A 27,564-nucleotide genomic window follows, 5' to 3' on the forward strand; every position below is an offset into this window, starting at 1 on the left:
GTGGCCGGGGCCGAATTTTAAATCTTGCCGCCCTCACCTTAGCAACCGTATCTTACCCTCTCGCCGATTGGCCGTATTCGGCACCGCCTCGTTCTCTGATTGGGCAACGCTCGGCCAGTGCTGGCCTGCCGCTGCCGTCCTGCTACTTTCAAAAGAGCCGGAGCCGGCTGCGGGTGGCAGTGCAGGTGAGTGCAGCGCTGTGGGGGGCTGGGGTCTCTCCCGGGAGGGATCATATCACCCTCTACCACCTGCCCGAGCTCGGTATCGTGCCGTTGCCCCCTATAGGCTTGTTGTCGTTCGCGTACCCCTTCCCCCCCACCTCGGCTCGTTTCATGGGGTCCTGGCGGGGGGTGATGTGGAGGCCCCTGTGCTGGGAGCCCCTGCTCCTCTGGGGTGCAGAGGTGTCCCTCGGCCTAGTTTCCCCCCGGTGTTGGGAGCGTAAGGGAGCGGGAGCCCTTACATCCTTCTCCAGGGGGCAGGGAGCTGCCCCCTCAGCCTCTCAGCAGGGTGCTTCTGGTGAGGGTGGTGGGGCTCCGTGTTCCCCCCTCCCGGAGGAGCAGCGCAGCGGCCCTTCCTTGCACCCTCCCCGGGGCTGCCTCAGGGAGGGGCTGGGGGTCTGTCCCTGCTGCACTCCCCGTCCTAGGAGGGACAGCTGCCCCGTCCTCCCCCAGCCCTTGAGGCTGTCCCTGGGGGCTGGTAGCTGCCTGCATCAAGCCCTGCTCTGCTCCCAGTTTGCTGACAGAGGCCGAGGGAGAGGATGTCGTCACGCAATGCCAAGATGCTGACTGCCAGGCAGCTCTGCACAGGCAAGGTGGGCTCTGCTGCAGAGAATGCCAACCCTGAGAAGGTGAGTCCCAAGCCAGGCAAGGGGTGTGGTTGAGGTTCCTGTGGGGGAGCTGTGCCCCCATCTTCTAACAACCTTTATTGCAGGAGGAGAACTGTCAAGCCAAGAGGTCTCCATCATCACCCCAGGGCGGGCCCAAGAAGAGGTCGGCATTTGGGGACATCACCAATGTGAGTGCTTCTGGTGGGGTGGGGGTTTGGGTGCTCCCTGCGAACCCACCATGGGAATGGGGCTAGGTGTCCCCTCCAGCATGCAGAGCAGGGGGTGTCCCATGCCCTGTCCACTGGAAGAAAGGTCTCCCTGTGGGGTATACCTCGCTTCCCTCTGTGTACCTATTTGTGTACCCCTGTTCTGTCCCCAACAGGCTCACAAGAACCATGGGGTGGCAGGGAAGAAGGAGGCTGTGAAAGTGGCACCGCACAAGGCACAGAGGGCCCATGCTGCCCTGGGGGTGGCCAAGAACAATGAGATCAACCTGAAAAAGTGAGTGTATGGGGACAGATACTGGGGCAGAGAGGATACTTCAGGGCCAGCACCTGCAAACCTCTCCCATGGGGAAGAACAAGCAGTGGTAGAGGCTTCCTTTGGGTGATGGAGACCATGAGCCAGGTGGGGAGGGTAGACAGTAGATAAAATGGCCTCCAGATGCATCAGGGAAGCTTAGATTGGGTATTGGGAAAAGCTTCTTCATCAAAAGGGTTGTCAAGCACTGGAACAGGCTGCTCAGGGAAGTGGTGGAGTCACCATCCCTGGCAGGATTTAAAAGACATAGATGTGACACTCAGGGACATGGTTTAATGGTGGGCACGGCAATGCTGGGTTAAGGGTTGGACTAAATGATTCTAAGGGTCTCTATTGGGATATTTTAGGGGTGGTTTAGTCCCTTTCTGAAGCAGCAAGGGCTCTGAAGAACCCCTTTCAGCCAGGAGATGTGGCTTCCTGCCAGCAATGATTTATGCTCTTGTCCTGTCCAGGTCACTGAAGAAAACTCCCCCAAGAGAGGCCCCCACAGAGCCCAAGACGGACCATGTGCCAGCAGAGACAGCACCTGTGCAGGTACCAAAGCCCTCTGAGGAGAGGGTGGGGAACCTGGGCTGTAGTCTGGCCTCCCTGTCTCATCCTGATGATGCTGGTCTATGGCTGCTGCTGGTCATACCAGGGCACCAGGCAGTTCTTTGGTCCTTGGAGATACTTGGGCCAGTGTAATGGGAAGCTGGGGAGTGGTGTAAACCACCCTATCTTCTTCCTTCAAAAGATCTCCTGTGGGAAAGAGTGGGGTGGGGGCTACAGGGTGATGGGGGCAGATAGGGAGTTGAGGTGCAGCAGCCTTGCTCTGAAGGGGTGACCAGCACTCACAGAGCTCAGGGCCTCCCCCTTACCACTGCCTCCATCCCACCAGGTACCAGCAGTGGAGGACATAGACAAGGAGCAGCTGGGTGACCCCTATGCCAATGCAGAGTATGCCAAGGATATCTTTGAATACATGCGGGGAAGAGAGGTGGGTGATGTCTGGCCAGGGAACGTGTGACTGTGCAGGCAGGGCTACCCACTGCCCAGAGGCTCTGAGCACCTGGTGGGGACCTGCATGTGGTGGGAGGGGCCTCATTTGAGGACAGTGATGTCTGGTAAGTCCCTGACAGCTGGTGCCTTGGCAGGAGAAATTCATGCTCCCCGACTACATGGAGAAGCAGCCAGACATCAGCAGGGACATGCGTGCCATCCTGGTGGACTGGATGGTGGAGGTGCAGGTATATGGGCATGGGGAGGGGGCATGGCCTTCTGCAGAGCAGCCCCCACCCTGCATGTGGGACCTCAGTAAGCATACTGCAGAGGCTCCTGCAAGTGTCTCCAGTGTAGACCTGATCCTTCCCCTTCCCAGGCTGAGGACAAGCCCACATCCCTTCCATCTGAGCATGGCCCTGGGGGCACTTCTGGCCCCTCTGAGAGAACCTGGGGTGGGGGGAGGAGGGCCTAGCTTCTGCCTGACACCCCTTTCTGTCCGTCCCCCCCCCTGCCCATGTCCTTGCAGGAGAACTTTGAGCTGAACCATGAGACGCTATACCTGGCTGTGAAGCTGGTGGACCACTACCTGGTGGAGGTGGTGAGCATGAGGGACAAGCTGCAGCTCATTGGCTCCACCGCCATCCTCATTGCCTCCAAATTTGAGGTGACTCCTTGTGCACTGTCTTGGCGTGATGGGGCAGAGAGGGCTGTGCCATCTTGTTCCCGTGGGTTACTGGAGAAGGCCAGGTGCCTGGCCACTGCCCCAAGAGCTGGCTGAGGTGCCATATCTGTCCTCGGGTTAACCCTTCCTATCCCAAAGGCTGTGAATGCAGTCCTGATAGGCTGGATGCTGGTGGTCACAGGAGACCTGGTTCCTCTCTGCTCTGCAGAGACCACCAGGCTACCTGAGTTCACCTCATGCAAGCAAGGCTTAGAGTTAAGAGCCCAGGGCTGGGGCAGACAACATGACAACACAAAGCTCCGCTAGATGTTTTAGCAGTCCTTGCAGGATCTGGCAGGGCACAAGCCCTTACAGGGTCTGCAGACTGGTAGGATTTCCTGAGTGTTGCCAGGATGAGCCCCCATCAGAGTGCTGAGCAGTTGTGCCCCAGCAGGAGCGGTGCCCACCATGTGTGGATGACTTCCTCTACATCTGCGATGATGCCTACAATCGGGAAGAGCTCATTGCTATGGAGATGAGCATCCTCAGCACCCTCAAGTTTGACATAAACATCCCCATCCCATACCGGTTCCTGCGACGCTTTGCCAAGGTGGGTGCAGCAGGAGGGCAGGCTGGTGTTGAGGTGCCTCCAGGCACCCCTTACGTTGGCTCCCTGGGCTGGTGGAGCACACCCCTGGGGCCCTGGGCTCCCAGCTGGCAGCCAAGCAGGGTTCGGCCAGCCCCCCCCCCCAACAGAGTTGAGGGGTGGGGATGCTGCTCTGTGTGGTCTGTGGCAGGCTGGGGGTGTGGGATCTGCATCCTGTGCTCCAGGGGCAGTACTCTAGATCCCAAGGAGGTTGTGGGGGTGGGAGTGGAGCAGCATTGTACAAAAGGCTGAGCTTTTCCCTGCCTGTCCCGCTGTAGTGTGCCCATGCCACCATGGAGACTCTGACGCTGGCCCGCTTCCTCTGCGAGATGACCCTCCAGGAGTATGACTATGCCCAGGAGAGCCCCTCAAAGCTGGCTGCCAGCTGCCTGCTGCTGGCGCTCACCATGAAGAACCTTGGTGGCTGGGTAAGCACCTGCCCAACTTGTCGTGTCCCTGCTGCAGCACCCTGGGAGGCACCACGGGGGTGTGGGGGTGGATGGGGCTGGTGTGCAGGGATGGTGGTCTTGGAGCTATGCTCAGATTTGGGGGGCTGGAGAGGAAAGATGATGACTACTGCCACTGAGACAACCCAGTTCAGCCCCACTGTCCCATTGCAGACTCCCACGCTGGAGTACTACAGTGGGTACCGCTCCCAGGATCTGCATCCCCTGGTGAAGAGGCTGAATTTCCTGCTCACGTACCAGCCCCAAGACAATCTGAAAGCTGTGCGCACAAAGTACTCACACAGGTGAGTTTCATGGGGTTCTGCCTTGTGCCTGCCCCCTCTGCTGAGGGTCACACCACCAGCACACACCCTTGGGTGCTGCAGAGAACCAAGGGAGGGGGGGCCCTGGTGCATGGGTGTGAGGGCTGTGGCTGAGCTCCATGCCAATGCAATTCCTTCCAGGGTCTTCTTTGAGGTTGCCAAAGTCACCCCCATGGACATGCTCAAGCTGGAGGAGGTACTGAAGAGCTGCTAGCCCTGTCTCTGTAAATGGCCTGTAAATAGCGATGTGCTCTCTGGCAGGGGAGCACTATGTACATAAATGATAGCAGTTTTAACTGAAGAGGAGTAGGGGGGAGGGAGGGGGGAGAAAAAAGTTATGTTGAGCTGTCAATAAAATGCTGTTTGTCTAATGTGCTGGTGGTGGCTGCTAGGACAGGAGACTAAGCTGAACCCCTGCCTGAGTCGAGGTTCCCCTTGCTGTGTTGGGGGAGAGAGCAAGTAGGGGGTGATACATGGTGGGGAGCAGGAAGGGGCGAGAGCTGGAAGCTGAGGGGTGAAAGCCAGAAGGGGTCATGTCCCCATCACCCTCCCCACACCCCTCACCTTCCCCCAAGTAATGACACTGCACAAACAGCAGCAATGAGTATCTTTTCTCCAAATATTTACACAGCTTAAATACCCACGTGGGGAAGGGGGATCTTTGCTTTGGCCCCAGCTTGGGCACACATATGGCAGCCCAGGTGACTGTAGTGACCCTGCCATGGGCTGGACTAGGGGGTCACGCCGCATTGCCTGCAGGGCTAGACCTCCACTTTAGTGTTTCCAGCCCCATGGGCTTGGGGAGAAGCAGCGGCTCCAGGGATACCAGGGGATGAACAGACAAAGCGAGGCAAGCAGGTGGGCTCCACACACATGGGGCATGGCGGGGACCTGGAGCCACCCTGCCCAACCCCCGTCCTTAGGGGGGCAGCACCTGGGCTAGGCTGCTGCCCTGCCACTGGCCTAGGGTGGGTTGCTGAGCTCCTTAATGGCCTGGAGGATTCTCTTCATGTGGCCCACTTTGGTGATCCCCAGGTCCTGCAGGAAGGAGAGAAGGGAGCTGACATGCTTGTAGGAGGCCAGCCCTTGGTTCCCGCTGGCAGTAAAGGCACAGGGTGGAGGATGAGGATGCAAAGCCCAGCTCCCCATGCTCACTCTCCCTGCCAGAACATGGTCCTTGCTAGGAGCCCTCTGTCCTCTTGCAAGCATGTCCCCCTGCCTGGGTGCAGGAGGGGACATGGTGTTGTTGATGCCACTTTGGGCAGATGTTAATAGTGCAAGCTGGAGGGCTAGGACCAACCCCCTCCCCTGCTTCCAGCCTCTGTGTGCAAGCCAAGCAAGTGATGCAGGGCATCCCTGCAGGGATGGGGATAGGGTCAGCACCTGCCTTCCCCACTTTGCGTGAGGGATGGAGGACACTGTCCTCCCCAGGGCTGGGGGTCCCTCAGTGGGCACAAGCAGGGAGTTGTACCTTCAGGTCTCTCCTCTCCAGCAGTATCAGCTCAGAGCCCTGGATGTCATGCCGGACAAAAATGTCTCTGTACTCCCCTAAACCAAGTGCTTCCAGCCAAGCTGCCACCTCCTCGGAGCCCCACTTGTCCGCTAGCAGGGAGGAAAAACCACAGAGGTGGACTGGGCCCCCATAGAGGCAGCTGGATGCAGCAGAGCAGGCAGCTGAGGGCAGTGGTGGTGGCAGGCTGCGGCCAGCATCCCTGCTCCCACCCCCAGCTCTGGCAGGGCCAGAGGACACCGCAGGCTCAGGCTGGAGAGGTTTCTCCTCTCCTTAGTGTACTTATGGAGCATCCAAGCTTCTACCCCCCAACAAGCCACCCAGCCCTGGGGCAGGGACTTACCTGAAGGGCTGAGCTGTACCATAGCCCCCTTGTCCCCCTTGCAGTGGTGGTGGAGTTACAGGGGCAGGGGGCTCTGCATGTCCATTAGCAGAAAGATTAAGCTCTAAGGGGCTGTTGGTGACAAAAGTGACATCCCCAGGCAGCCAGGACATACTCTGTTCCCCTGTCCCTCCACAGCATGCCCAGTACATGAGGCCAATGGATAGGTCGGCATGTGGGGGTCCCTTCCAGTGTGGGCTGTGCCTGCCCCCTCCCCAGTGTGCCACCTGCTTTACCTGGGAGTGCACTGTTGGTCTTCTGCTTTTGCACCTTGTCCTTCCTGGGCTTGGGGATGTTGAGGCGAAGCTTGAAGCTTCCCTTGTTGGTGCTACCAGTGCTTTCCTGCAAGAAGCCAGGCTGAGCAGGGTGCTACAGCCTCACTGGGGTCCACCCAGTAAACTATGGCCCTCGCCCCAGTCCCTGTGCACCCACCTCCTCAGCAGGGTGAGCAATGGGCCCCAGCCAGTGGATGTCCAGCAGCCTCTGCAGCTCCTGGCCCAGCATGCTCAGGGGGCTGTGCAGTGCCTCCTCCTCCTGGGGCGAGTCCAGCTGTGGGGGACAGGGACCATCCCCAGCCCTGCTGCCACCCCAAAAGGAGCTGGCCAAGGGCACAGACACCTCTGTTGGGAGGCTGGAGAGCACCCTGAGCCCCCTACTCACCACCTTCCCTTCCAGGAACGCCCTGGTCTCAGCATACAGCTCCTTGATGCTCAGCACCACCTCCACAGCTGCATTCCTGCTGAGAAACTGGGGGGCATGGAGGGGTGATGCCTTGAGTGGCAGGACCTTGGGGCAGTTGGGTGAAGGCTGCCTTGCACCCCCAGCCCCAGCTCACCTCTGAGGTGCCTGTGGCTTTGTTGGAGAGGGCTTCACTTAGCGCTAGGGAGCTGGTGTTGACAGCATGCGCTAGCTCCTGCTCCATGGCTTTATGAGCCTTGGCTGCCTCGTGGATCCTGTCGGTGAGAGCAGCTGGAGCTGGGACTAGGAGACCCCTGTAACTGGGTGGCCACAGTGAAGCTCCCTCCACACCATGCCCACCACCTCCCCATCCTGCAACCTGACCTGGCAATGAGGGTCTCGGCAACCTGCAAGACCTGCTGCAAGAGGCTGCTCTCCTCCTCGGTCAGGTACTCCATGGACTGCTGGGAGCTGAGCCGCGGCCGGGAAGCTGCTCGGTAGCTCTCCCCCTTCTGCTTGTCCTCCCAGGACTTGAGGGTGCTTTCAAATGCCTGTGAAGGACAGAGGTGGCCCCCTCAGCCTGTCACACCTCCCCATGCCCTGGCATGGCCCCACCGCACAGCCTGTGCAACCCCGAGCTCACCCGGTCCCTTGTGAGCATCTGGGCTCGGTTCTTGTGCTGGATCTTGATGATGCCAGGTGGCTGGATCCAGGCTTCTCCATCCACCTGCACAGGGACACCCTCGTCCCCCCGGATGGTGATCTTCACCACTCGGCACTGTGGGGCAGCCAGCCTAGTGTTGGCATCACAGCTGGCACTGCGCCACTGGCTTCAGCCACTCTGCTGGGGCTGAAAAGCCTCCCAGCACCGTGTCAGTGCCAGCTAGGAGTGAAGCTGAGACGCATCGCTCCAGGTTCTGCTAGTGCAGCAAAAGATTTCTAGCACCTCACGGGGTCCCAGAGTCCCTTGCCCCTACCTGTGCAATGCGATGGTGCTGGAGATTGATGACCCGTGACACAGCCATCTGGATGCTGCCAAAGACAGCCACCACCTCCAGCTTCTTGTCATCAAAGGACGGAGCTCCGAAGTTCTGTAGAGGACCAGTACAAGTGAGACCCTGAAACTGGGCTTGTTTTGGGACCCAGCTTTTCCCCTGTGTGCGCCCAAGGCAGGGACACCCCAGACCCCTGCCTGAGGGCTTCCAGATTCACTGGGACTTTGGGAAGTCGTTGTGCCCCCCTCCCCACCCCAATGCTCTGGTGCTTACATTGTCCTCTTTGGTGCCTCCCCAGAAGTTGATGCCCCCAGCATAGCTGGGGATGTTGAGGACAGCGATGCCTTGCAGGCTGGGCAGTGAGATGGGCACCCCGTCACACTGCAAGAGAAGACTGAGCCTGGGGGGCGCCACTGCGCTGCTCCCCCCCCATTCCCTGTTCCCCCTGGCCCCCTACCTCCAGCTGCACTCGCTGTTCCAGGTTCTTATAGGTGCGCTGCAGGAGCTCCTTCGTACCCAGCACCCCATACCACATCATGTTTTTGGTGCGGCTGCTGCAGGGCAAAGCAGGACAGGTGAAAGGGGTTGTGGGCTCTCCCCTGCCTGCCGCAGGCTCTGCACCTTCCCCGAGGCACTGGGCCTGCTCTGCTTGCCCTGCATCTGTCTCGGTTTCCACACTCCCAGAACAGGGGGGCTGCCTGCTGCCTCCCATGAGATGCAGGCTGTAGCACATGGCACCCAGACGCACAGCCTTCCACACCAGCACGGCAGTGTCTCCTCTAGCTGGGTGCAGAGTGGGTAAACCCCACCAAGTCCTCCTGTGCCTGTTCACACACCCGGGAGGCATCAGCAGCTACAACTTTGCAGCAGCCTTCCTCCCCTTTCCAGAGGGTGTTTGCAGTCTGCTGCCCACCCAGGGATGCTCACCCCAGCACCGTGGCACTGGGGGCAGGTGGAAAACCTGCCACAGGAAGGGATCCCCAGCCAGGCATGGCAGCCCCGAGCCAAACCCACGGCTCTCAGCATCCTGATGGTCCCTCGTATTGCAGGCACCAGAGCGCTGTGGTGGAGGGAGATGTACACGTTTTTCTTGGGGGAATCAGGGGGATTTCAGCTAACCTGCACTTCTTGGGGTGCTCATCCCGTTTGTTGTTGAACTCCAGAGAGATTTTCGCATCCAGGCCAATGCCAAAGTAGTTATTCATGACGCATTTCTCCGAGAAGTGGCTGAAAGCAGCAGACAGGGTAGGTGGGTTGGTAGGCTGCTGCCCACAGGCAATCACTGGACTGGCACTGGGGGACAGGGTATAAAACCTATTAGAGCTGTAGTGTGAGCTCCTGGAGGGGTTGGCACTGGGAAGCCTGACCTAAGCCAGCAGGGACAGCTGGACCCTCTCAGTCCCTGTGGTGGTACACCCGTGGCGCACCCAGGACCTGCCTACACTGGGCAGGTGGATGTCCCAAGCTCCCACCATGAGCACCATGCTGGCCAAGGGGGTGGCAGCAAGGGATCCTGCACTGGGCACATGCTGGCTTCTCCAGTACAGGCACTGCCAGGCCAGGCAGGCCTGGGCACCAGGGCTGCCACACTGGTGAGCAGAGGATGCCCCAGCAGCTGTGTCCAAGAGGCAGCATGGTCCTAGCCCTTCTCCCACTCCATGATGGGCAGCAAAGGTGAGCCAGGGTCCCTGGGGTGAGCAGGAACCCAGACTCACAGGGTGCTGGAGTCTTCAGGGAACTGCAAACTGCTGAAGGTGTCCGGCCGGTCTAGGATGATGGAGGAAGACACGGAGGTCACCACCTCCTGCTGAGAGCCTGGCCGGTGGGGAGAGGCAGCTGCTGAACTGGCTCTTACTCTGAGCTGTAGCTCACCCCCATGCCCTCCCAAAACCCCACATGCCCCATTGGCATCTTACTGAGCTTCTCCTCCTCCTTGTTGAGCTCCTCCGAGCTGTCCTTGCTGGGGCCCACGCTGCCCCGGTAGGCTTGGGTCTGCTTGTTCTGCTCATCCACGGCTGGATGCAAAGAGGGGCATAAGAGAGTCTGAGCATGGCCCTGTGCTCCGTCCCTGTGTCAGCCCGGTGGGCTCATGCTAGGCAGGGCCCAGGGCGGCACCTCTGCCCTACTCTGGGGGCCTCCCCCAGCTGTGCCAAGCATCAGAGAGGGCTGATGCCCTTGGACTGCACAGCACTGCTGCTACCCCAAGGATCCAGATGGGGAAACCAAGGCACGGGTCCAGCACCAAACTGCGGTGGCTGCGCAGCCCGCGCCAGGCTGCTGCAGTGCCGTGCGAGCTGCCAGCCCCCACCACCCCCTCACCTTTCTCCGCCTGCTCAATGATTTGCCGTAGGGCTTTCTTCAGGCTGTTTGCCCGCAGCATGAGCTGTTCCTTCGATTTGAAGATGCGAGGCATGGGGCTGGGGTTGAAGCTGCCACCTTTCTCCTGGTCCTTGGTGTTGGCAGGGGTGGTCTGCACCATTCCCTCTGGGACCACAATGGCCTGAGCCTCCTCATTCAGTTCCCGCACCAGTGAGTCCAGCTTCTCGTTCAGCATGGCGCACTGCAGGACACCCACCACACTCAGCACGCTGGCACAAACCACTGCTCCCCACCAGTGCTGGGTGCTTCCCTGGGCACCCGTAGCACCTGGGCATCCCAAGCACGAGGGCATCCCATCTTTGCCTGGACACTCCGTGCTTGGCTGGGGACCCCGAGTGCCTGGCTCCTCATGCTTGCCTGGGCACCCTGATGCATGTACAGCAAGGGCACAGGCCACTGAAGCAGACCCTGCCAGCCCCTCCGCTGCGTCTGTGCCATCTAGCACACCCCAGACCTCCAGCTCCCCAACAACCCACCTTCCGTGCCATCAGTTCTGCCTCCTGCTTGTTCTCCGTTGCCCTCTTGTAAGCCCGGCCAACTTCGGCCACGAAGTCGTTGACGGTGCCACAGAGGAACCTGCCGAAGGAAGCAACAGGTGGGTGGAGGGGGGCACAGCATGGTGAGCTGGGCACAGATGCCAGCTGGAAGGGGACTGCTGCGGCTCCAGAGGGGCAGCACTATTCACTGTGTACCAGCACAGACAGCAGCCACTGGTGGCCAGACAGGGAACAGCCTGGCCCGGGCAGGGCTCAGCATCCCTGAGAACATGCCCCCAGCCTGGCACGGGGGGCTCCTGGACCCCATCACTGCCCCCTCCCTTACTTTGCAGAGGAGATCACCACCGAGTGCTTGTCCGACTCCAGGATCTTGGCCAGGTGGAATGCAACAGAGTCAGCGTAGTGGGAGATCTGGGCCTGGGGGCACAGGGGGTGACATCTGGAGCCATGACACCCTGCCAGATGCCCCACTCCAGGATGGAGTCTTGCCCAGTCAGCCCTGGAGCAGGGGTGAACAGCCCCCCTTGGCCCACTCCCTGAGCCCCGAGGGCAGCCATGCCCACATTGCCAGGCAGAGGGGATGCTCAGCCACAGCAGGAGGGAAACTGAGACAAGAGGTTGAGGGGGAGCACACAGAAGAGTCCAAAATAGCCTGCTTGTAGCAGGCCAGCTCTGCCTCACCCTGCTGCCTGTTCCAAGTGCACATGCCAGGCTGAGACCTGCCAGACTCATTTCATCACATGCAGCTGGCTGCCAGCCCCCTCTCAGCCCCAGTCCCCAGGGACCTCCAGCCTGTCCTTTCCCTGTGCAATCCCACTCCGTGTGCTCCCAGCCAGCTGATGGGGTGAACGGGAACCTGCCCCCTAGCCTGTGCTCCCCCATCTTAAGCCCCTGAAACCCAATGGTGCCCACCTGGATGTTGGAGTCCCCATTCTCCTCCTCCTTCAGGGCCAGGGGGGTCTGCTTGGGGGCCTCATAGGTCAGCACACTCCACCTGCCAAGCAGAGCCCACAGGCTGCCTGCCACCTCCCGGCACCCCGGCACAGGGACACATGGGCAAGGGACAAGGACAGGCTGCCCGAGAGGTGCTGAGGACGAGGGGAAGCGGAGAGGCATGCCCCACGCCATGCTCACCGGTCCAGCATTTTGGTAGTGGCTCTTTCCAGCTTCTCCAGGATCTGCAGCAGCTGAGTTTCATCATCACACAGGCTGCCCCAGCCCAGCACCCGTGCCAGGTCATTGCCAGTCCCCAGGGGCAGGACACCCAGCTGGCACTGCAGGATACGGACAGGGTTGGGGGGCTCAGAGCAGCTCCCAAGGGCACCCATGATACCCCCAGCCCCACTGTGCCCATCACTTGCAGCACACAGGGACACACAGATGTGGGGCTCCCAGCCACAGCGGGTGCCAGCATGGGATGGTGCCAGCCTGCACCAGCAACACCAGGCATTCTTGCTCACTTGCTTGTGGAGGCCAAGGGCGTCAATCTCAGAGAGCACCCAGCCCACACTGCCATCTCCCCCACACACCAGGATCCGGAAGGTGGAGAACTTCTGGAAGAGGCGCAGCCTGGGGGGGGAGAGGAGGGAGGGGCTGAGGGCTGTGCTGGGCACCCATTGGGGCCACCCCAGGGCCCCCAGGCCAGTGCTTACCCCAGGTGTGGACCCCCATTCATGAGGTCGAAGACTTGGGCCGGGTTGAGGAACTGCTTGAACTTGCGCAGAAACTTGACGCCCTGGTTGTCCCCACTCTTGGAGTTGATGAAGGCCAGGAGAGGGCTGGAGCAGGTCGAGGGGCAGGTGGCCTTCCAGAAACCTGCAGCGAGCACAAGCATGTGAGCCCCTAGCCCTGGGTCCCACCCCACAAGGCCACTGACAGAGACATCTTAGGAGAGCAGAGGCCATGCGGACACGCTGTGCTGTGCCCAGCCCACAGGGTGCTGGGGCCAGGCAGGAGGGACAGCGATCAGGGTTCCCAGGGATGGTGAGGGGTGGGAGGAAGAGTAAGAGATGGCAACGGGTATGGGAATATAGTGCGGTGGGATAGGGGTGGGCAAGGCTAGCACTAGGGCAGATCCAAACTAGGTTCCTGCTCCATCATTGTCCGTGCAGGCACAGAGTGTGTCATTGAGCTGACTCATGTCCCTGGCCTCCCACTCCAAAAGGGACACTGGTGGTGGGCACACAGAGGATCAGTTCCTCACTGTGCCAATAGCCCAGCCAGGACTGACCCAGAAAAACCAGATTGGAACAGGGCAAGCTCCCACCTAGGGGTGCTCCCCAGGGGTGGCACTGGCAGCCAGCATGACCACAGGGACCAGCCGCAGCCCTGAGGTGTTGTACTGTCACCCTCAGCTCCACCACCTGCTCATACCAGAGCTCTGGTGGGGTGGGTGCAAATGAAGAAGAAGCCTTGGGAGGCTTGGCAGGCAGCACCATGCTTTTAAAGAAATGAGATGAGGAATGAAATGTCCCCAAGGCAGAGGAGAATCAATAGCTGGCCCGCAGCCTGCACCCGCCTCAAGCACATCTTGGCCATCATGGGCCATGGGCCTAGGCCGGTGCCCGCTGCTGGCTCCTTCCCTTGGCAGATCAGCAACGCTGCGGCAGGGAAAGCATCAGCCCTACAGCCATTGCGCCCAGAGCCCTGCGGAGTGCAACCAGGAGCCCCAGTGCCTCCGCTGCATGAGGAGCAGCATCCCCGCAGCCTGCCGCCACCCAGCGCAGGCATCACTCCATCCCCACTCCCCACCCGGCTGAGCAGAGCGGCAAAGCAAAACACTGGGAGCCACTGAGTCAGAGCGTGGGTGTGCGGAAGAGCCCACTGCCAACAGCACCCATATGCCAGGGAGGGGACAGCACCACAAGAGGAGCAGGGCTGAGGCCTTGCCAGGCTGCTTCCCACAGTAGCAGAGCACAGTCGGGCTTGGCGTCAGTCACAGCTACCAGCCCCACAGCCGTCCTGACACCGGTTGACAGGGCTGCCGCAAGAGGGACAGGGCAGAGCCGCTATGGGGGAAGCCAGCCGCAAGCAGCCACAGCTCTGAAGCCAGAGGAGAAGCTGCGTGATGGTTACCCTGACAGCATCCTGATGAGTAACATGAAGCAGATGAGCCACTGACTGAGCCGAGTGGTGAAAATCATTAAAGAGGAAAGAAATATCCGGAGGAGAAGAACATATTTTGTTCAGCGCAGGCCATCTGGGCACCTCCGGAGAGGGCGAGAGAGATGGTAGCAAGGAGGGGAGGTGGGGGGTGGGGGTGGTGTCCCCTCAGGCCACGCATTGCTTCTCCCCCCAGCATCCTGCAGCCACCCACATCAGGGGGGAAGCTGTGCTTTGCACTACCAAAAACCAGCTGAGTTTCAGACACTGAGCAATAACCCAGACAAGGGCCTCATCCTTCCCTGCAAGGTGCTGAACCATTGCAACGGGAGGCACCCCATGTCAGGGGCTTGGGGATGGCACTGCCGACCCTAGCACAGAGGGACCATGACCAGGGCCACCACAAGGGGCAGCCTGGCAGGAGCAACTGAAGCCACATGTGGGGAAGAAGTGCCACCCCAAAGCATGGCACCACTGCAACCCTGGGGCAGAGCACAAGGCAACAAGCAGCCTTCAGCCAAGCCTGTGGCAGGGAGGGGTGTTGACTCTGGAGCCTACTGATGGTGGTGTTTCTGGTACCCCACAGAAAAGCACACACAGTGCCACAAGTCAAAGCCTGCAGAGGAGCTCAGAGCCCTGTCCACAAACAGCCTGTCCCGCCCACCCGCAGTTCAGCCCTGTCCTCTCCATGACTCACCATCCGAATCGATGCTGTTCAAGGCAGTTGGCGGGATGATGGACACTTTGTACTGGCCCAGGGGGCACCTCTTGCCAAAGAGCTCCTTGCAGGCACTGTGAACCTGGGGACACAGGGACACATGCATAAGCAAAGCTCGGGGATGCAGCACCCAAGCCCCCAGCCTCAGTTTCCCCAGCGATGCACCCAGGAGGGGCAGCATTGTCTGTGCCATGTGGGGGGATGACAGGGACAGACACGTTCTTACGATGGCCTTGCACCAGAGACACCGCCAGTCCTGCAGCCTCCGGACACTTCCGCAGGTCCGGTCACAGACGGCACAGCGCGCACTGACGGGTAGGTTCCCCTCCAGCCACTGGTGGGGCATGGCCACCTGCAAAGAGGGGCAGTCGCCTACGGCACACCACCCCTGCTGCCCCTGCACACTTGAGAGACAGTGACGCGGGCCACCCCCTTCCCCAGGCACCATGGAAGAGGTGGACAGGGGATGATGCCCCACATCGGGGCAAGGCAGCCCTGGGACCCCTCCCATACCCTCTTGTCCCTGCCTGCCTGCCAGCATGTGGGGCAGGGCAGGGGTGTCCCCAGAAAACGTCTGGGTGTGGCCGGACTTGGAGAGCAATAAGGGATCCCGATGCTGGGTGGTGCAGGAGATGTCCCCAGGGCACGTCGCTGCGGAGCCAAGCCCAGAAGCCACAGAGTGCAGAGGACAGCTAGGTGCCAGGGTCCCCCCTGCTCCCGATGTGAGCACAGCAAGGCCAGCTCTGCTGGTGGCTCTGCCCCACCAGGGTCACCCACAGGAACTCCCTCGCTTACCCCATCCTCATCCTCGATGATTTCAGTGCCAATGGAGGCCAGGGTTGTCCACTTGCAGTTGTTGTTGGCTCTGACAGCACAGCGCTTGTGTGCCTTGAACTTGCAGACTGCATGGGGGAGGGAGCAAGTGAAGAGCAGGGATGGTCCCCATGGGATGTGCAGCCCTACTCCCCAACCCCTCCGCAGCTGGTGACAGCAGCCGGTGGGCATCACCCCACACACTCCAGGTCAGCCTTGGAGAGAGTTCCCTGCCCTGGTCCTGGCCCCAGCCCACTGCCCAGCAGGACCCCAGTGCTGACCTTCGCAGGAGAGGCCATGAGAGGTGACCCCTGGGAGGGCTTCGCGGCACACGTTGCAGAAAGTGGGGCGGGCATGGGAGCAGGCGTACCAGTTGTGCATGCCCGAGAAGTGCTCCATGTTGAACTGCGTGGCCTGCTGGGAGGCACAGCCCTGCCCCATCAGTCCCCTGGGACCCGCAGCTGGCACTCTCTCCCTCCCTCCCAGACCTTTCAGTCTACCCAGCCCCACTCCCAGCTCCTGCCCTCCCCACGCGGCTGTGCCAAGGGCAGCAGCTCCTGTCCAGCAGCCCAAGGCACCCTCGGCTCCTGAGCAGTACCCAATTGCAGACAAGCAGCCCCCAGCCCATGTCACCTCGTGGATCTCCCACTTCTGGACAGATTTCAGGGCACCAATCCAGTCCTCCATCTCCTTCCGGTTCTCTGCGCACAGGATGAGCTTCCGGAACGGTGTGATCACCTGCAACAGCCACCAGCCCCGTGTCCCCTTGCGAGGCCATGCTGCAGCCAGCCCCTGGGAGAGCAGTCCCCAGCAAACCCAGTGCACTGCCACCAGGGCCACCCCCAGCAGCACGAGGCCAGGCTGCAGGTGTCCCATGGATCCGTGGGGAGGGGGGGGGGTCTGCAGTGCCTCCACACAAGGTGCCAAGGTTGGGGGCACAGCAGTAAGCCCTGCATCTCCCTCACCGTGAAACTGTTGTTGATGTTCTTGGTGCTGGTCTCAGCCACGCTGGCATCAGACAGGTCCACCTCATCAAAGATCAGGGACTGCGGGGAAGAAACCAGAGCCCCAAGTCACCACACAGGGATTTCAGGCTCCTCCCCGGGCTTGCAGGCTCGAGCCCCCCTGGCTGAGCATGCTAGAAGCCTCCCCACCCCAGCCCACCTTGGCATCCTTGGCATAATAGAGCGTTCTGCCCCGCAGCTTGAAGTATCGCCTCTTCCACCTTTGGAAGGAGCTCGTCTGCTTCAGCAACAGCCCCTCCTTCACGCTCTTCTGCAGAGACCACAGGGTTGTGAGCTCCCGCAGCCCCCAGGACCCCCCCGTGATGCCAGCCCCTAGGTCCCCAGGAGCTAAGCAGTGCCCAGAGCACAGATGGGACATTCTGGGGTTCACACTGTGCTGGATGTAGCAGAGTAGATGATGTCCATCATCCACCACACCCTGGGCACTGGCACTTTATGTGATTCAGGAGGACGCTGCTGGGTGCAGCTGCTTGAAGTGCTGCAGCTCCCTGGAAGCCAAGGGCCGAGCTGAGGCTAAGAGAGCTCCCTTGGAGAGGACACCAATGCTCCAGAGCCACCAGGACTGTGTCCTGGAGGTGCCATTACCCAGGCACTGTGGCCCCAGCTGCTTTTCTGGTCTGGGGAGCAGTTGGCCGGGATGCAGAGGGCACGATCTGGGTCTGAGGACAGCCCATGACAGGCAGAGCATCCCCTTGCAGCGCAGCACATCCCTGCAGCCTGGCTGCCAGTCCTCTGCTCTCCCTGATCCTCAGCACCTGCCAATATTTACCCTCCTCACAGCGGTGTTTACAAGGCTCAATTAATTAGTGTTTGCAATGTGGCTATGAGCCTGTGCCAAGTGGGGTGGCAGAGATGCTCTGGCACTGCCTAATCTTTGATTGTATCTTCTTTAAACACTGCCGGCAGCCCCATTCAGCTGCTCCTCTGCAATTAGCTGCAACAGAGGTTGTATCAGATCCCAGCACATGACAACAAGGCACATTTAATAGCAAATTAGCACTGGGCACTGAGGGCATCGCGAGACAACTGCAGCCCCGGGGTCCGTGCTCCCATGCCCAGCGCACGTGCTGCAAGAGGGCACCTAGGCACCCACCAGCCTGCAAACACACCAGCCCCTGGCCTCGGCATTAACCCACTGCCCCACCACTCCAAACAAAATGGTCAGAGCACCAGGAGTAGCAGGAGCCCCCAAGATTACAAAGCAGCCAAAACACCAACTGGGATGCTCCCCAAGCCTCAATTCCCCCATATACCTGACCCCTCCCCGAGCCCACCGCGGGCACACACTGGGATGTCCCCAGCTGTCTTTCAGCTTGCAGCCCCAAGTTCAGAAAGGGATGTTTTACCCCTTTATCACTCCCTGTCAACGCTTTGGCCCCCTGGGACTTGCAGGGTTTGACTGTGGATGGATGGTCCCCATACTGACTGTGAGTGTCGGTGCAGGTTCAAACATCTCTGGTGTCCCCAGTGCCAGCACCCAAGGACCCACTGCGTCCCCTCCTCAGCCTCTTGGCTGTGAGAGTACACAGAGGAGATGGTGAATCCAGAGGTGCCCTGAGCCCAGGCTGCAACACAGCCAGCAAGGGAAGCTAGGCCTGTCAGGGGGGGTCCAGCTGCCACCCACAAATGCACATACAAGCCATGCACCCTAGCCAGTCCCTGCCCAACATGAGGAGGAGACAGGGCAGGGTCCTGCCATGGCCAGGTGGGATCCAGCCACAAGTGCCAATTCCACCGTACATGTTTGCATGCAGCAGATGCAGCCACAGGCTCTGGGTTTGCTGCAATCATTGCTTTTGCTGCAAAGGACAGGCAGCATGTAATGGCAAGGAGTGCTGTAGGGGAGCCCATGGTGGTGAGGAGCAGGAGAACATCACAAGAAGAAGGAAGAAGAGACAGGTCTGTGACAGTGGCTTGGTGCTGTCACAGCAGGTGGCTGCAGCAAGGCATGGGCACTCAGTTCTACCCGGTTCCAGGGCCATGCAGGTGGCAGGATGCAGACAGGAAGGCTGCCCAGGGGAACAGCATCCCCTCCTGCAAGGGGACCAGAACTGAAATGCCCCCAGCTGCACCACTGCAGCAATTTCTTCTGGCAGCCACAGGCAACAAGGCATTGCCCAGCCCCAGGATGTCAGTCCAGCTGTTCCAGGGAAAGCGACACAGCTGCCACCACTGCCCCAGCCCCAGGTTAAGGCAGAGCCTCCACCACCTCCACCACAACACCCATTAGAGTTTTACAACACCTGCAGTGCTGTGGATATTGCTGGGGCTGGGGGGGGGGGGGGGGGGGGCATGCCTCAGTTTCCCCCTAGTGCAGACTAACTAATCACCAGCATCCCAGCATGGGGTGGCAAAGCTAGTGCAGAGAAGCTTGGTGGGCACCTCTCCCTATGCCTGCCCTTGGGTGTTTCCCAAAACATGTCTGGCGCACCCCGGGCATGGCAGCAAAGCCCAAGACCTCTGCCCTGCCATGCACAGCATCTTGCCACACAACCCCTTACGTTTGCAGCTGCCTGTCCAGGCTCCATCACCCCCAGCGCTGACATGACGGGGCACAGTACCAGTGTTGCCAGCATGGGGCCAGCCAGCCAGCTCCCTCCCTGGCGAAACTGAGGCATGTCTCCTCTCCAAAACACGCCATGGAGCCTGGCCATGCCACGCTGCCTGGGCAGGCACGAGTCACCCTACCTGGGGTGACACAGTGTTGTTTCAGTGTCTTGCTGGGGTGAGCCACCCCCACAAACCTGATCTTTTGCTCATGGGTCTCTGCCAGGAGCACCCAGTGCTGTCATGTGCTGGGAGCATCTCCCCAAGTGGCTCAGCAGTTTTGGACCCCTGCTTTTGGCACTAGGGACAAGAGGAGACCTGGGAGGCAACTGGCAGCTGGGGTCACCAGCAGCTGAGGCCACCAGCAGACCCAGCCATATGGTGGGAAGCCACACTGCAGCACTGAGTGAGCCTGCTGTTTCCCCTTCACAATCAGGAAAGGGGTGGGGAAGGCAAAGGCCAGCACCCAGGGTGAGCAGCAAGTGGAATGTGCCAGGGTGGCATCGCCCCTGCTGTGGTGACCCTGGAGCTCTGGTTTGGTCTGCAGAGGAGCCAGCAGTGGGTTAGGTACCCTATAGCCCCCAGGAGCAGGAGCCATGCACCCACAGCAAAAAGTAGGTGCTGCCCCTTCCTCCCGGAAAACTTCTGGGGACACTGATAGCCCCCAGCCACTAGAGTGGGAACTCTGTGCTGGCCACTGCACAGTCCCATGGGCAGCGCGCCACCTGCACCCCGAACTGAGCCCTGGCCCATCCACTCACCCCATCCACAGCTCTTCTGGCTGGTGAGCCCCATCCAGCATTGCAGGGAGCCAAGCCAGCACTGACTCCATCCCAGCAACAGAGATGGCAACGTGGAATGCTGATGCCCAGAGCGATGCGCCACCTGCCTGGCCACAGTCTGAGGCCAGCTCCCCTCTGCAAGGGCTCTTCCTCAGCCCTCCCTGGCCCCATCTCAGGGACCCCCCGTGCTCTCTCCAACCCAGGGAGCTCAGCACCACCTGGGATGTGCCCAGCACTGGCAGGGTCCCAGAGACGTAGGGTGGGGAGGTGAAGCCAAGAACAAAACCACCCAGGGTCTGTGGAGAAGCTGCCACCTCCGGCTCAGCCACAGCTGGTGGAATGCAAGCCAGCGCCAGGGCCTTGGAGGGGACACAGCTCAAAACAGCCCTGGGAGGATGGCTGGCCACTGGCCATGTGCCCCATCAGGACTGGGCTGGTCCCCAGGCGCCATCATGCCTTGATTGCTTGACACAAGCAAGGGGGCTTAAAGTGCAGCCCAGGGCAGCTCGCCTCCCTCCGGTACCACACCCCAGCAGGCCTTCTTCCAGGCCAGGGTGCACCCCAAAAGGCCAGCTCTTCCCTCAGCCCTAAGGCAGAACCCCAGGATGCTGCTTTGAACCCCCACCCTGCTCTCCCAGCTCTGCCACCACCATCCCCAGGAAGAACCCGTAGCACAGCCAGGTTTGACCACAGCTGAAGCGGAAGAGCCTTCCTGCTGGAATCAGCTGGGACAGCGAAGGAGCTGCCAGAGAAGAGCCAGGAAGGCTGTTACTCAGGAATGCTGGCACATAGGCTGGTGAGCACCGCACTAGCTGCCACCCAGCTTGGGTGGGTGGCAGCCATGGGATCTGCTTGGCCCCATGGCAACACAATGTCTCATCAGGGGAGGAAGAGAGGGGACCAAACACCCACCAGTACACTGACCTGCATTGCACCAGCATCATCTTGTGCAGCTGCCCTCCTCCGAACGCAGCAGCCCACTGGGCATGTGCCATGGTCCAGTCAGGTCAGAGCTCATCCCCCACCCCGAGCTGGTGGGTGCCAGGACAGCAGGGGAGAGCCGGCAGCGTGAAAGAGCCCAGCTGCAGGGCCGCCAGCATCTGCTGGGCACCCTGTGGGCTGGAGTCGGTTGGAAACGTTATCAGGCTTTGCGACACAGCAGAGCTCTTCCGGAACTGGGTAGCTGGGGGACTCAGTGCCTGCAGGGTATCACAGCCCCACAGGCTCAACTGCAACTGTGCTCCCTGAGAATGTAGCCTTCTGCTACTGCAGGACCCCAAATCTCCCTTCCCAGTGCTGGGGGGATCCTTGAAAGGAGATTCCAGCACTGATCCTGACATGCCATTACAATGGTGCCACGATGTGCTGCTCAAGCCATCAAAAGGGATCAGAAGATTAACAGGGAGGAGAGGAACGAATGAGGGAAGGAACCCCCAGAAGGGCGATCCCCTCTATACCTCATTCTTTAGCAGTCATGACCTTCAGCTGTTTTTTAGAAATGAGCTCGTGCTTCCCTAGCTACAACCACATCAATCCCCAAACATCCTGCCAACAGGCATCCCACACCAACCCGCCCCGTGCCAGTCCCGCCTGCCCCTCATGCCCAGCTAGCGGTGGGCACTGACACAGCTCTCCCACCCTGCCCAGCCACTGACGGTGAGAGTAGTGCTTGCATAATGGAAAAGGCAAGCAGGGAGAGGGCAGTGCATCTGAGAAACCTCACAAACATCCGGCTGACAACACTGGGGTTATCTTTACACCCCAGGCACCAGCTCAGCAAGCCCTGATTAACGAAAGCAAGCCCAACCTCCCCTGCCCTGCTGCAGCCTCCTCAGCAGGGAAGGTACCAGGCAGCATGACTGTGCCCTGCGGTACGATTCCACTGCCAGGGGTGACCCAGTGACCAGCTAGCCCCCTTGCTAGCCCCTGGCAGGCCATGCGCCACCAGGCTGGGAGCAATGTGGGGCACAGCTGGGGTGCCAGCTGGCAGGGAGCTCTGGGGATGGAGCTTGGCGAGGGGTCAGCTGGAGCTGCCCAGGATCATGGAGATACTCAGCCTGTGGGTTCTGAATATCTCCATGGACGGAGACCACACAGCTGCTCTGGGCAGCCCGTGCCAGCATCAGCCCAATCTCACAGCAGAAGTGCTTTCCTGTGTTCAGTTGCAATTTCCAATTTTTTCATCTGTGCCTGCTGTCCCATGGGTGGACACCACTGAAAAGAGCCCCGTTCCCTCTTTGCTGCACCCTCCCATTCAAATATTTATCCACATTGCTGAGGCCCCTCTGGCTCTAGCCTCTGCTCCAGGCTGAAGAGTCCCAGTTCTCCCAGCCCCTCCCCATCTGAGACGCTCCAGCCCCTCACCAGTGTCAAGCCAGGAGGGTGCACTGTTTGGGAGCCGCATGACACCCCCCACCCCTCCACTGCAGGATGGAGGTTTCCAGGCCTGGCCCCAGGAGCCCTACCTTGCTTTCCTTGTCTTTTAGCCCGGATCCAGCCCTCGGCAGGCAGCACCCCCCACAGCCTGGCTCTGCAGCACCACTCCACCAGGGCCCCTGCGGCTGTGCCAGCACACCTATATCCACAGACACTGCTCACCCCACCCCCAGGGCACCCAGAGCCTGCAGGGTGCCCAGTGCCTCCAGCAAGGACCAGAAGCACTTGTTCCTCAGGGTAGCAATAATCCCACCGACCTCCCCCAGCCCCCAGGAAGATGCTTGTTGGGTCCCCCAGCATCAGGAATTCGGGTACACAATGCCCCTTTCTAAATGGCAGACAAGCCATGCCCCTGCCCATCACAGCCATGCACGCTGTGCTCAACCTGTAGGCAATGCTCCTATACCTGGCATGCACCCCACCTTGGGGCCTGCAGCCCCCCAGCTCTGTTACAAGCACCCCAGGACCAGTTGCTCACTGCAGGTCTTTGCAGCCAGAGCCAAACTAAGCAGGGCTGGCGGATCACTCCCTGCCTCCACTCAGCTGCCAGGAGAGCCCGTCCCGGGGCAGCGCCCCCGGGAGCTGAGCCCACATGGGCAGGATGTGTCCCCCACCCCCACACTTGCCAGCACCTGAAATGTCTTGGTGTACCTCAGCGCCAGTGCCCACCTCCTTCCCCATCACCCCTTCCCTCCATGCTCAGCCCTAACGGGAACAGTGCCGGGGTGCAGCTCAGCATCCCCCTCCCGCTCTGCCCTTGTACTCCCAAAACCTGGCACAGGCAACCAGCAGCTCCCAGCCGCAGTGAGGAGGAGGAGGAGGGGGTGGCAGCAAGACCCCATCCATCCTGGGGCCATTCAGCCCAGCAGGGTCACCTGTGCCTGGCTGCTGTCATTGTCACTGAGCACAATGGCCTCACCGCCTCCACACCGAAGCTGGCACAAAGCACCCCATGGGGTTGGCACAAAGCACCCCATGGGGCACCCCGGCAATTACAGTCTGGAGAAAGCCAGGCTGGGGGTGTGGAGTGGGGAGGCATGATTGATGGGGACGTCTGAGGAGGGATGGGGGAACAGGCATTTTGGGAGGAGGTTGGTGCTGGGAATAGGGACCAGCAGTCAGGATGGATTCAGCAGATCCCAAAATGATCCTCACCTGTTCCTGTCCCCATGGGGCTGGACAACACACAGGAGTGGGGGAAGCTGCTTGCTCGCATCACCAGGGACCAGGGTCCCCCTGGTCAGTGTGGGTGGGCAGTGGAGTGGGAGTCCCGACTCTTCCCAGCCCTGCAACATGGCAGGCTCCTATAGATCCCATCCAGCACCCCAGCCACCACCGATGGCCAAAAAATAGGCCAGCCTGCCCCTCCCACCCCCCACTGCTAATCCAGTTATCTCTTAGGAACTGCAGCCCTGGTACTAAACTCTCCCTCCCTCATTAATTGTGTACTAATTAGGTACCTGCTCCAGTCTCTGGGGTGCTGACAATGCCTCCCCCACCATCCCAACCCCACACAGGTGCACAGGGATGTTGAAGAAGCTTGGAAATTTGCCTGCTGCAACACATGTGCTGCCTACCCCTCTGGCTGCAGCATGGCCATGGCCGGAGAGATGGGCAGCGTGTGTGCCATGGCACAACTATGAGACAGGGACAGACTGACCTGGGTGGCAGTAGCAATTGCTTCCCAAAATCCTCATCTCCATAGGGAAGGAAGGAGCCCATTCGGTGAGGAGCCAGGCTAGTAAGCATGGTCCTGTCCATCCAGACCAAGGCAAAGGGATCCTCAGGGAAACCCCTGAACCCCAACACTGAAAACACCTAAATTGGGGAGGGGGGGGGTGCACACACAGCTTGCACTCAGCCCCCTCCAGCTCCAGCCCTGCCCAGCTCTCACCCCTCTCTCCTCCTCTCTCCCAGCTCCACGGACCATTAACCCAACTGCGTCCTTTCTGCCTGCCCATCCATCACAATGCCTGCCTCCCCCGGCACACTGCATGGCATCACCTCCTGCATGGCTAATTGCCAACTCCAGGCAGGATGCAGGCAACGGACGTGGCAGGCAGGGAGCTGGCAGCTCAGCCTTTCCTCATGCGCAGCCTGTCAGCTGGCGAGGCCAGACCTGCTGATGGCAACAGAGGCGCTTTGATGCCTGGGCTGGGGGCTCACAGCGCACTCATGTCCCCGTGCTGCTGCTGCAGGACACCGGCACAGGCCTGGCCATCTGCCCTTTTCTCTTGAGCTTCCTGGCATTGATGACTCCCTGTGACATTCCCCGTGCTCCACAGAATGGCAAAACCCTATGGCACAGCAAACGCCACTTGGTAAACCCCAGTGGCAGCTGCCGCCCCTCCAGGAGGGTCCTAAGGGCTCGCACACAACACCCAGCATCCCCAGGACCCTGCCCACCAGTGGGGCTTCCCACCATGTACACCGCACAGCACCCTGCACTCTGGCACAGCCCATGGCACCTACCTGGCAGCCAGGTCAGAGCAGGCAGAGGAGATACTCTGCTCCAAAGAAGGGGAAACTGAGGCACATTCCTTGAGCAGTAAGAGGGACTCGCCAAAAGCCTCCTTCAGCACCGCCCGCCCTGGAAATGTCTCCTACCAAGCCGGACAACCCCATGGTGCTGGGCTGGGAGCGTGCAACTTCCGCACCCTGGGGGCAAATGCCCTTTGCCCCTCTGATGCCAGTGTGCCAAGCTTGGCACAACGAAGCGGGGATGGGAGCTGGATTTCTGGCACAGCCCAGGGCAAGGGTACCCCTCTCAGCATGGCAGCACCAGCACGGCAGCCCTCGTGTGCCTGCTGGCACTGCAGGCACTGCCTTGACTCACACCACTGCCTCCTTCCTGGAGCCAAGAGGTGGATGCAAGGGGACCACTCACCTAGCATGTCACCCACAGCATCCACCTCTGCTCCCTCCATGAGTCGTGCCCACATCCCCTCTCCCCAGAACGCCATCCCCAAACCTCCTCCCCTCGAACAAACCCTTCCCACCTGGCCATTCAGCCCAGGCTACTTCTCCCCTGCACTTTTAGGTAGGAGGTGCCTGGCCATTTCACCATCCCCACCTAGGACACCTATGGCCACCCACTCTGTTTGGTCAGAAGGCACCCCACACACCGTATTTTTGTAGGTCCTACCAAAATAGCTTCCCCTGAGCAAGCTGCACACGCACACACAAGCTGCCCTCATGCCAACAGCTGGGAGGCAAAAGAGTGTCACATCTGACTTCAGAGGTGTCCCCATCTACCCAGCAAACCACTACAGGTGACTGGATCTAGATAAGGCTGCAGGAATGGGGATCACAGGGGAGCTGGCACTGCTGAATTAATCTGGGGCACCAGGAGAGCTGCTGGCTCCATTTTACCACCCACAAGGCCTGACATGCACAATGCCTGCAGGAGGGTGTGGGATTCCAGGAGCCCATGGCCCCACAATAACTCTAAATCTCACCCCCAGAGCATCCATGAGGCAGAGCCTTCCCGAAAGAGCCCCCTTTCTCCAGGGGCAGGTGGGGGGAACCCAGGGGATACCAACATGGGATGAAGGCTAGGGGGTGTGTGTGTGTGTCCATGGTCATGGTACCCATGAGAGAAACTGTACTCAAAACAGTGGGGTAAAATCCATGCTCCACTGCCCCATGGGACCAATGTTAACCCTGCCACCATGGGGTCTGCACCTTTTCCATGTGTCCTTCCACAGGGGGCCAGATCCCTCCTGACACTGCCCCAGGCCTGGCTAGGTTGGATCTGCAAACATCAAGTGCCTGGCACTGATGTACACCCCAGAGTGGGCAACCCCCATCCCCGCACCCCCATTGTCAGCAGGGACCCTGCATGCCAGCCAGCCCCTCGCCCCAGCCCCCCGCACCCCTGACCTTGCTCCTCATCTGCCCTGAGGTGGACACCTTCCGGATGAGCTTGTGGGAACTGTCCTCCTGCTCGCCCTCACTGTCAGACGACTCCTCACCACCCGCCTCAGGTGAGATGGGTGCCAGCTTGTCCGAGTCCAAGGATGACACTGATTCCCGGATCTTCCTCAGGAACAGGTCCCCAGGCACCAGCTTCTCGGCCATCTTCCCACCTGGCTTGGCTCAGGTCTCTGCCACCTCCTGTGAGAGCCCTGGGAGGACAAGGACACACAGGAGTGGAGGAAGATCCCTGAAAGGGGCTGCACAGCCCCTCACACTCTACGGCTCAGCCAGCTGGGACGTGCAATCCTGGAAATCAGGGGAGATGGCGCTTCCTCGTCCAGGAATGCCTCCCAGGGTGGCTTGCTTGCAGGCAAAGTTTTCCTTCCTCGCCTTTTTTCGGTGTTCCAACTCTTCCTCACCCTGCCTGGCATCCCAACACCGTCCCTTGCTCCGCCGTGGGAGACTGCAGCCACCCTGTGCCCGACGTTGGAGTACACCTCCCTTGCTCCAGCCTGCGCCAGCTCCTCCTCTGGTGCCCGTCCCCAGGGCGGTGGGCTGCCCTTCGTGGCCGGCGGGGGCGGCGGGGGTGGGGGGGGTGGAGAAGGGGAGAAGGGGAGAAGGGGGGTCTCCATGAAAAGCAGCAGTTGCCTCCCGCCGCCCGCCTTGCTCCGGCAGCCGGAAAGGGTTGGGAGCATCTCCCGGCCCCGCGCGAGGGTCGCCAGTCCGAAGCAGGTGGCTGCGGGTGGGCTGGGCTGGGTAAGGGGCTGGGGTGGGAGGGGGGGGCGGTGCGGTGCGGAAGTCCCCGCATGCGGGGGAAGCTATCTCCCCACGGCATCCCCGCCCGCCCGGGGGCTGCAGGCGGGCTTGGAGGGCACCTACCTGGGCGAACGAACCTGGCCGGCTGCAGGGCTGCCGGGCCCGGGCCCGGGGTGGCCGCGGCGCCGTGCCCGGCCCCACGCAGCTCCCGCGGGCCAGCTCCGCCGCCCCCCGCCGCGGCTGCCGGCAAACGTGGTGCCGTATCCCCGCGCAGCAACAAGCGTTTCGGAGGGGGGGGGGAAGCGAGGGCACCGCAGCGCTGCCGCCCCCCCCCCCCCCCCCCCTTCCTGGGCGCAGCCCCCCCTCGCTGCGGGCCTCGCATACACACACCCCACCAAGCTCGGGGCTGCCGGGTCTCCGCCGAGCATCCCGCAGCACGCCCGGGAGGGGGAGGCGGAGCGGCTGCCCCCACCCCCCGCGCACACACCTTGCACACCCCGAGCCGCCGCTGCTGCTTGTGCAAGGTCGTTCTTTCTCCGGCCCCCGCCCGCCGCCCCGCAGCGCTCCCCGGCCCCGCAGCGCGTCCCCGCCGGGATGTGCCTC

The 27,564-nt window shown here is 60.9% G+C and overlaps 2 protein-coding genes across 14 annotated transcripts; one reads left to right on the top strand and one right to left on the bottom strand.

Moving 5' to 3' along the window:
* The first annotated feature begins 86 nt into the window (after positions 1-86).
* Positions 87-4,740, top strand: CCNB3 (cyclin B3). 3 transcript variants are annotated; one of them, XM_080365627.1, is made up of 12 exons: positions 87-185; positions 732-847; positions 931-1,014; positions 1,209-1,327; positions 1,819-1,900; positions 2,244-2,342; positions 2,500-2,592; positions 2,874-3,011; positions 3,463-3,618; positions 3,933-4,082; positions 4,275-4,405; positions 4,565-4,740. In XM_080365627.1, exons 2-12 carry the CDS (start codon positions 758-760, stop codon positions 4,635-4,637), a joined length of 1,215 nt encoding a protein of 404 aa, XP_080221753.1. In that variant the 5' UTR covers positions 87-185; positions 732-757; the 3' UTR covers positions 4,638-4,740. The 3 variants fall into 3 exon arrangements, with proteins under 3 accessions (XP_080221753.1, XP_080221752.1, XP_080221751.1); XM_080365626.1 differs by lacking the exon at positions 87-185 and adding an exon at positions 198-261; XM_080365625.1 differs by lacking the exon at positions 87-185 and having other exon boundaries at positions 300-847.
* A 273-nt stretch (positions 4,741-5,013) lies between these two features.
* Positions 5,014-27,547, bottom strand: DGKK (diacylglycerol kinase kappa). 11 transcript variants are annotated; one of them, XM_080365591.1, is made up of 31 exons: positions 27,449-27,547; positions 26,170-26,414; positions 16,662-16,772; positions 16,463-16,543; positions 16,131-16,235; positions 15,779-15,914; positions 15,480-15,586; positions 15,198-15,335; positions 14,911-15,036; positions 14,664-14,766; positions 12,517-12,679; positions 12,325-12,433; positions 11,999-12,138; positions 11,777-11,858; positions 11,190-11,281; positions 10,844-10,943; positions 10,308-10,548; positions 9,905-10,003; positions 9,704-9,803; positions 9,108-9,281; positions 8,446-8,542; positions 8,262-8,369; positions 7,971-8,084; positions 7,637-7,771; positions 7,378-7,544; positions 7,151-7,268; positions 6,976-7,062; positions 6,748-6,864; positions 6,552-6,657; positions 5,895-6,025; positions 5,014-5,461 (listed from the first exon to the last, which is right to left on the bottom strand). In XM_080365591.1, the coding sequence occupies exons 2-31, from the start codon at positions 26,365-26,367 to the stop codon at positions 5,387-5,389; spliced, it is 3,660 nt and encodes a 1,219-aa protein (XP_080221717.1). In that variant the 5' UTR covers positions 26,368-26,414; positions 27,449-27,547; the 3' UTR covers positions 5,014-5,386. The 11 variants fall into 11 exon arrangements, with proteins under 11 accessions (XP_080221717.1, XP_080221720.1, XP_080221721.1 ...); XM_080365594.1 differs by lacking the exon at positions 27,449-27,547 and having other exon boundaries at positions 15,779-15,911; positions 26,170-26,502; XM_080365595.1 differs by lacking the exon at positions 27,449-27,547 and having other exon boundaries at positions 9,108-9,215; positions 26,170-26,502.
* Positions 27,548-27,564: the final 17 nt, after the last annotated feature.

Source organism: Falco punctatus (genome assembly GCF_963210335.1).
Source record: "Falco punctatus genome assembly, chromosome: 15".
NCBI classification, from domain to species: domain Eukaryota; kingdom Metazoa; phylum Chordata; class Aves; order Falconiformes; family Falconidae; genus Falco; species Falco punctatus.

What these genes read in the sequence shown, in the direction of transcription:
- CCNB3 (XM_080365627.1), top strand. Translation starts at nt 758, where the DNA reads ATGTCGTCACGCAATGCCAAGATGCTGACTGCCAGGCAGCTCTGCACA. An exon ending in TCCTGCGACGCTTTGCCAAG is followed by an intron (nt 3,619 to 3,932) that starts GTGGGTGCAGCA and finishes GTCCCGCTGTAG; the next exon opens with TGTGCCCATGCCACCATGGA. An exon ending in CGCACAAAGTACTCACACAG is followed by an intron (nt 4,406 to 4,564) that starts GTGAGTTTCATG and finishes AATTCCTTCCAG; the next exon opens with GGTCTTCTTTGAGGTTGCCA.
- DGKK (XM_080365591.1), bottom strand. Translation starts at nt 26,367, where the DNA reads ATGGCCGAGAAGCTGGTGCCTGGGGACCTGTTCCTGAGGAAGATCCGG. An exon ending in AGAAGTGGGAGATCCACGAG is followed by an intron (nt 15,915 to 16,130) that starts GTGACATGGGCT and finishes TGTGCCTCCCAG; the next exon opens with CAGGCCACGCAGTTCAACAT. An exon ending in GTGGTGATCTCCTCTGCAAA is followed by an intron (nt 10,944 to 11,189) that starts GTAAGGGAGGGG and finishes TTCCTTCGGCAG; the next exon opens with GTTCCTCTGTGGCACCGTCA.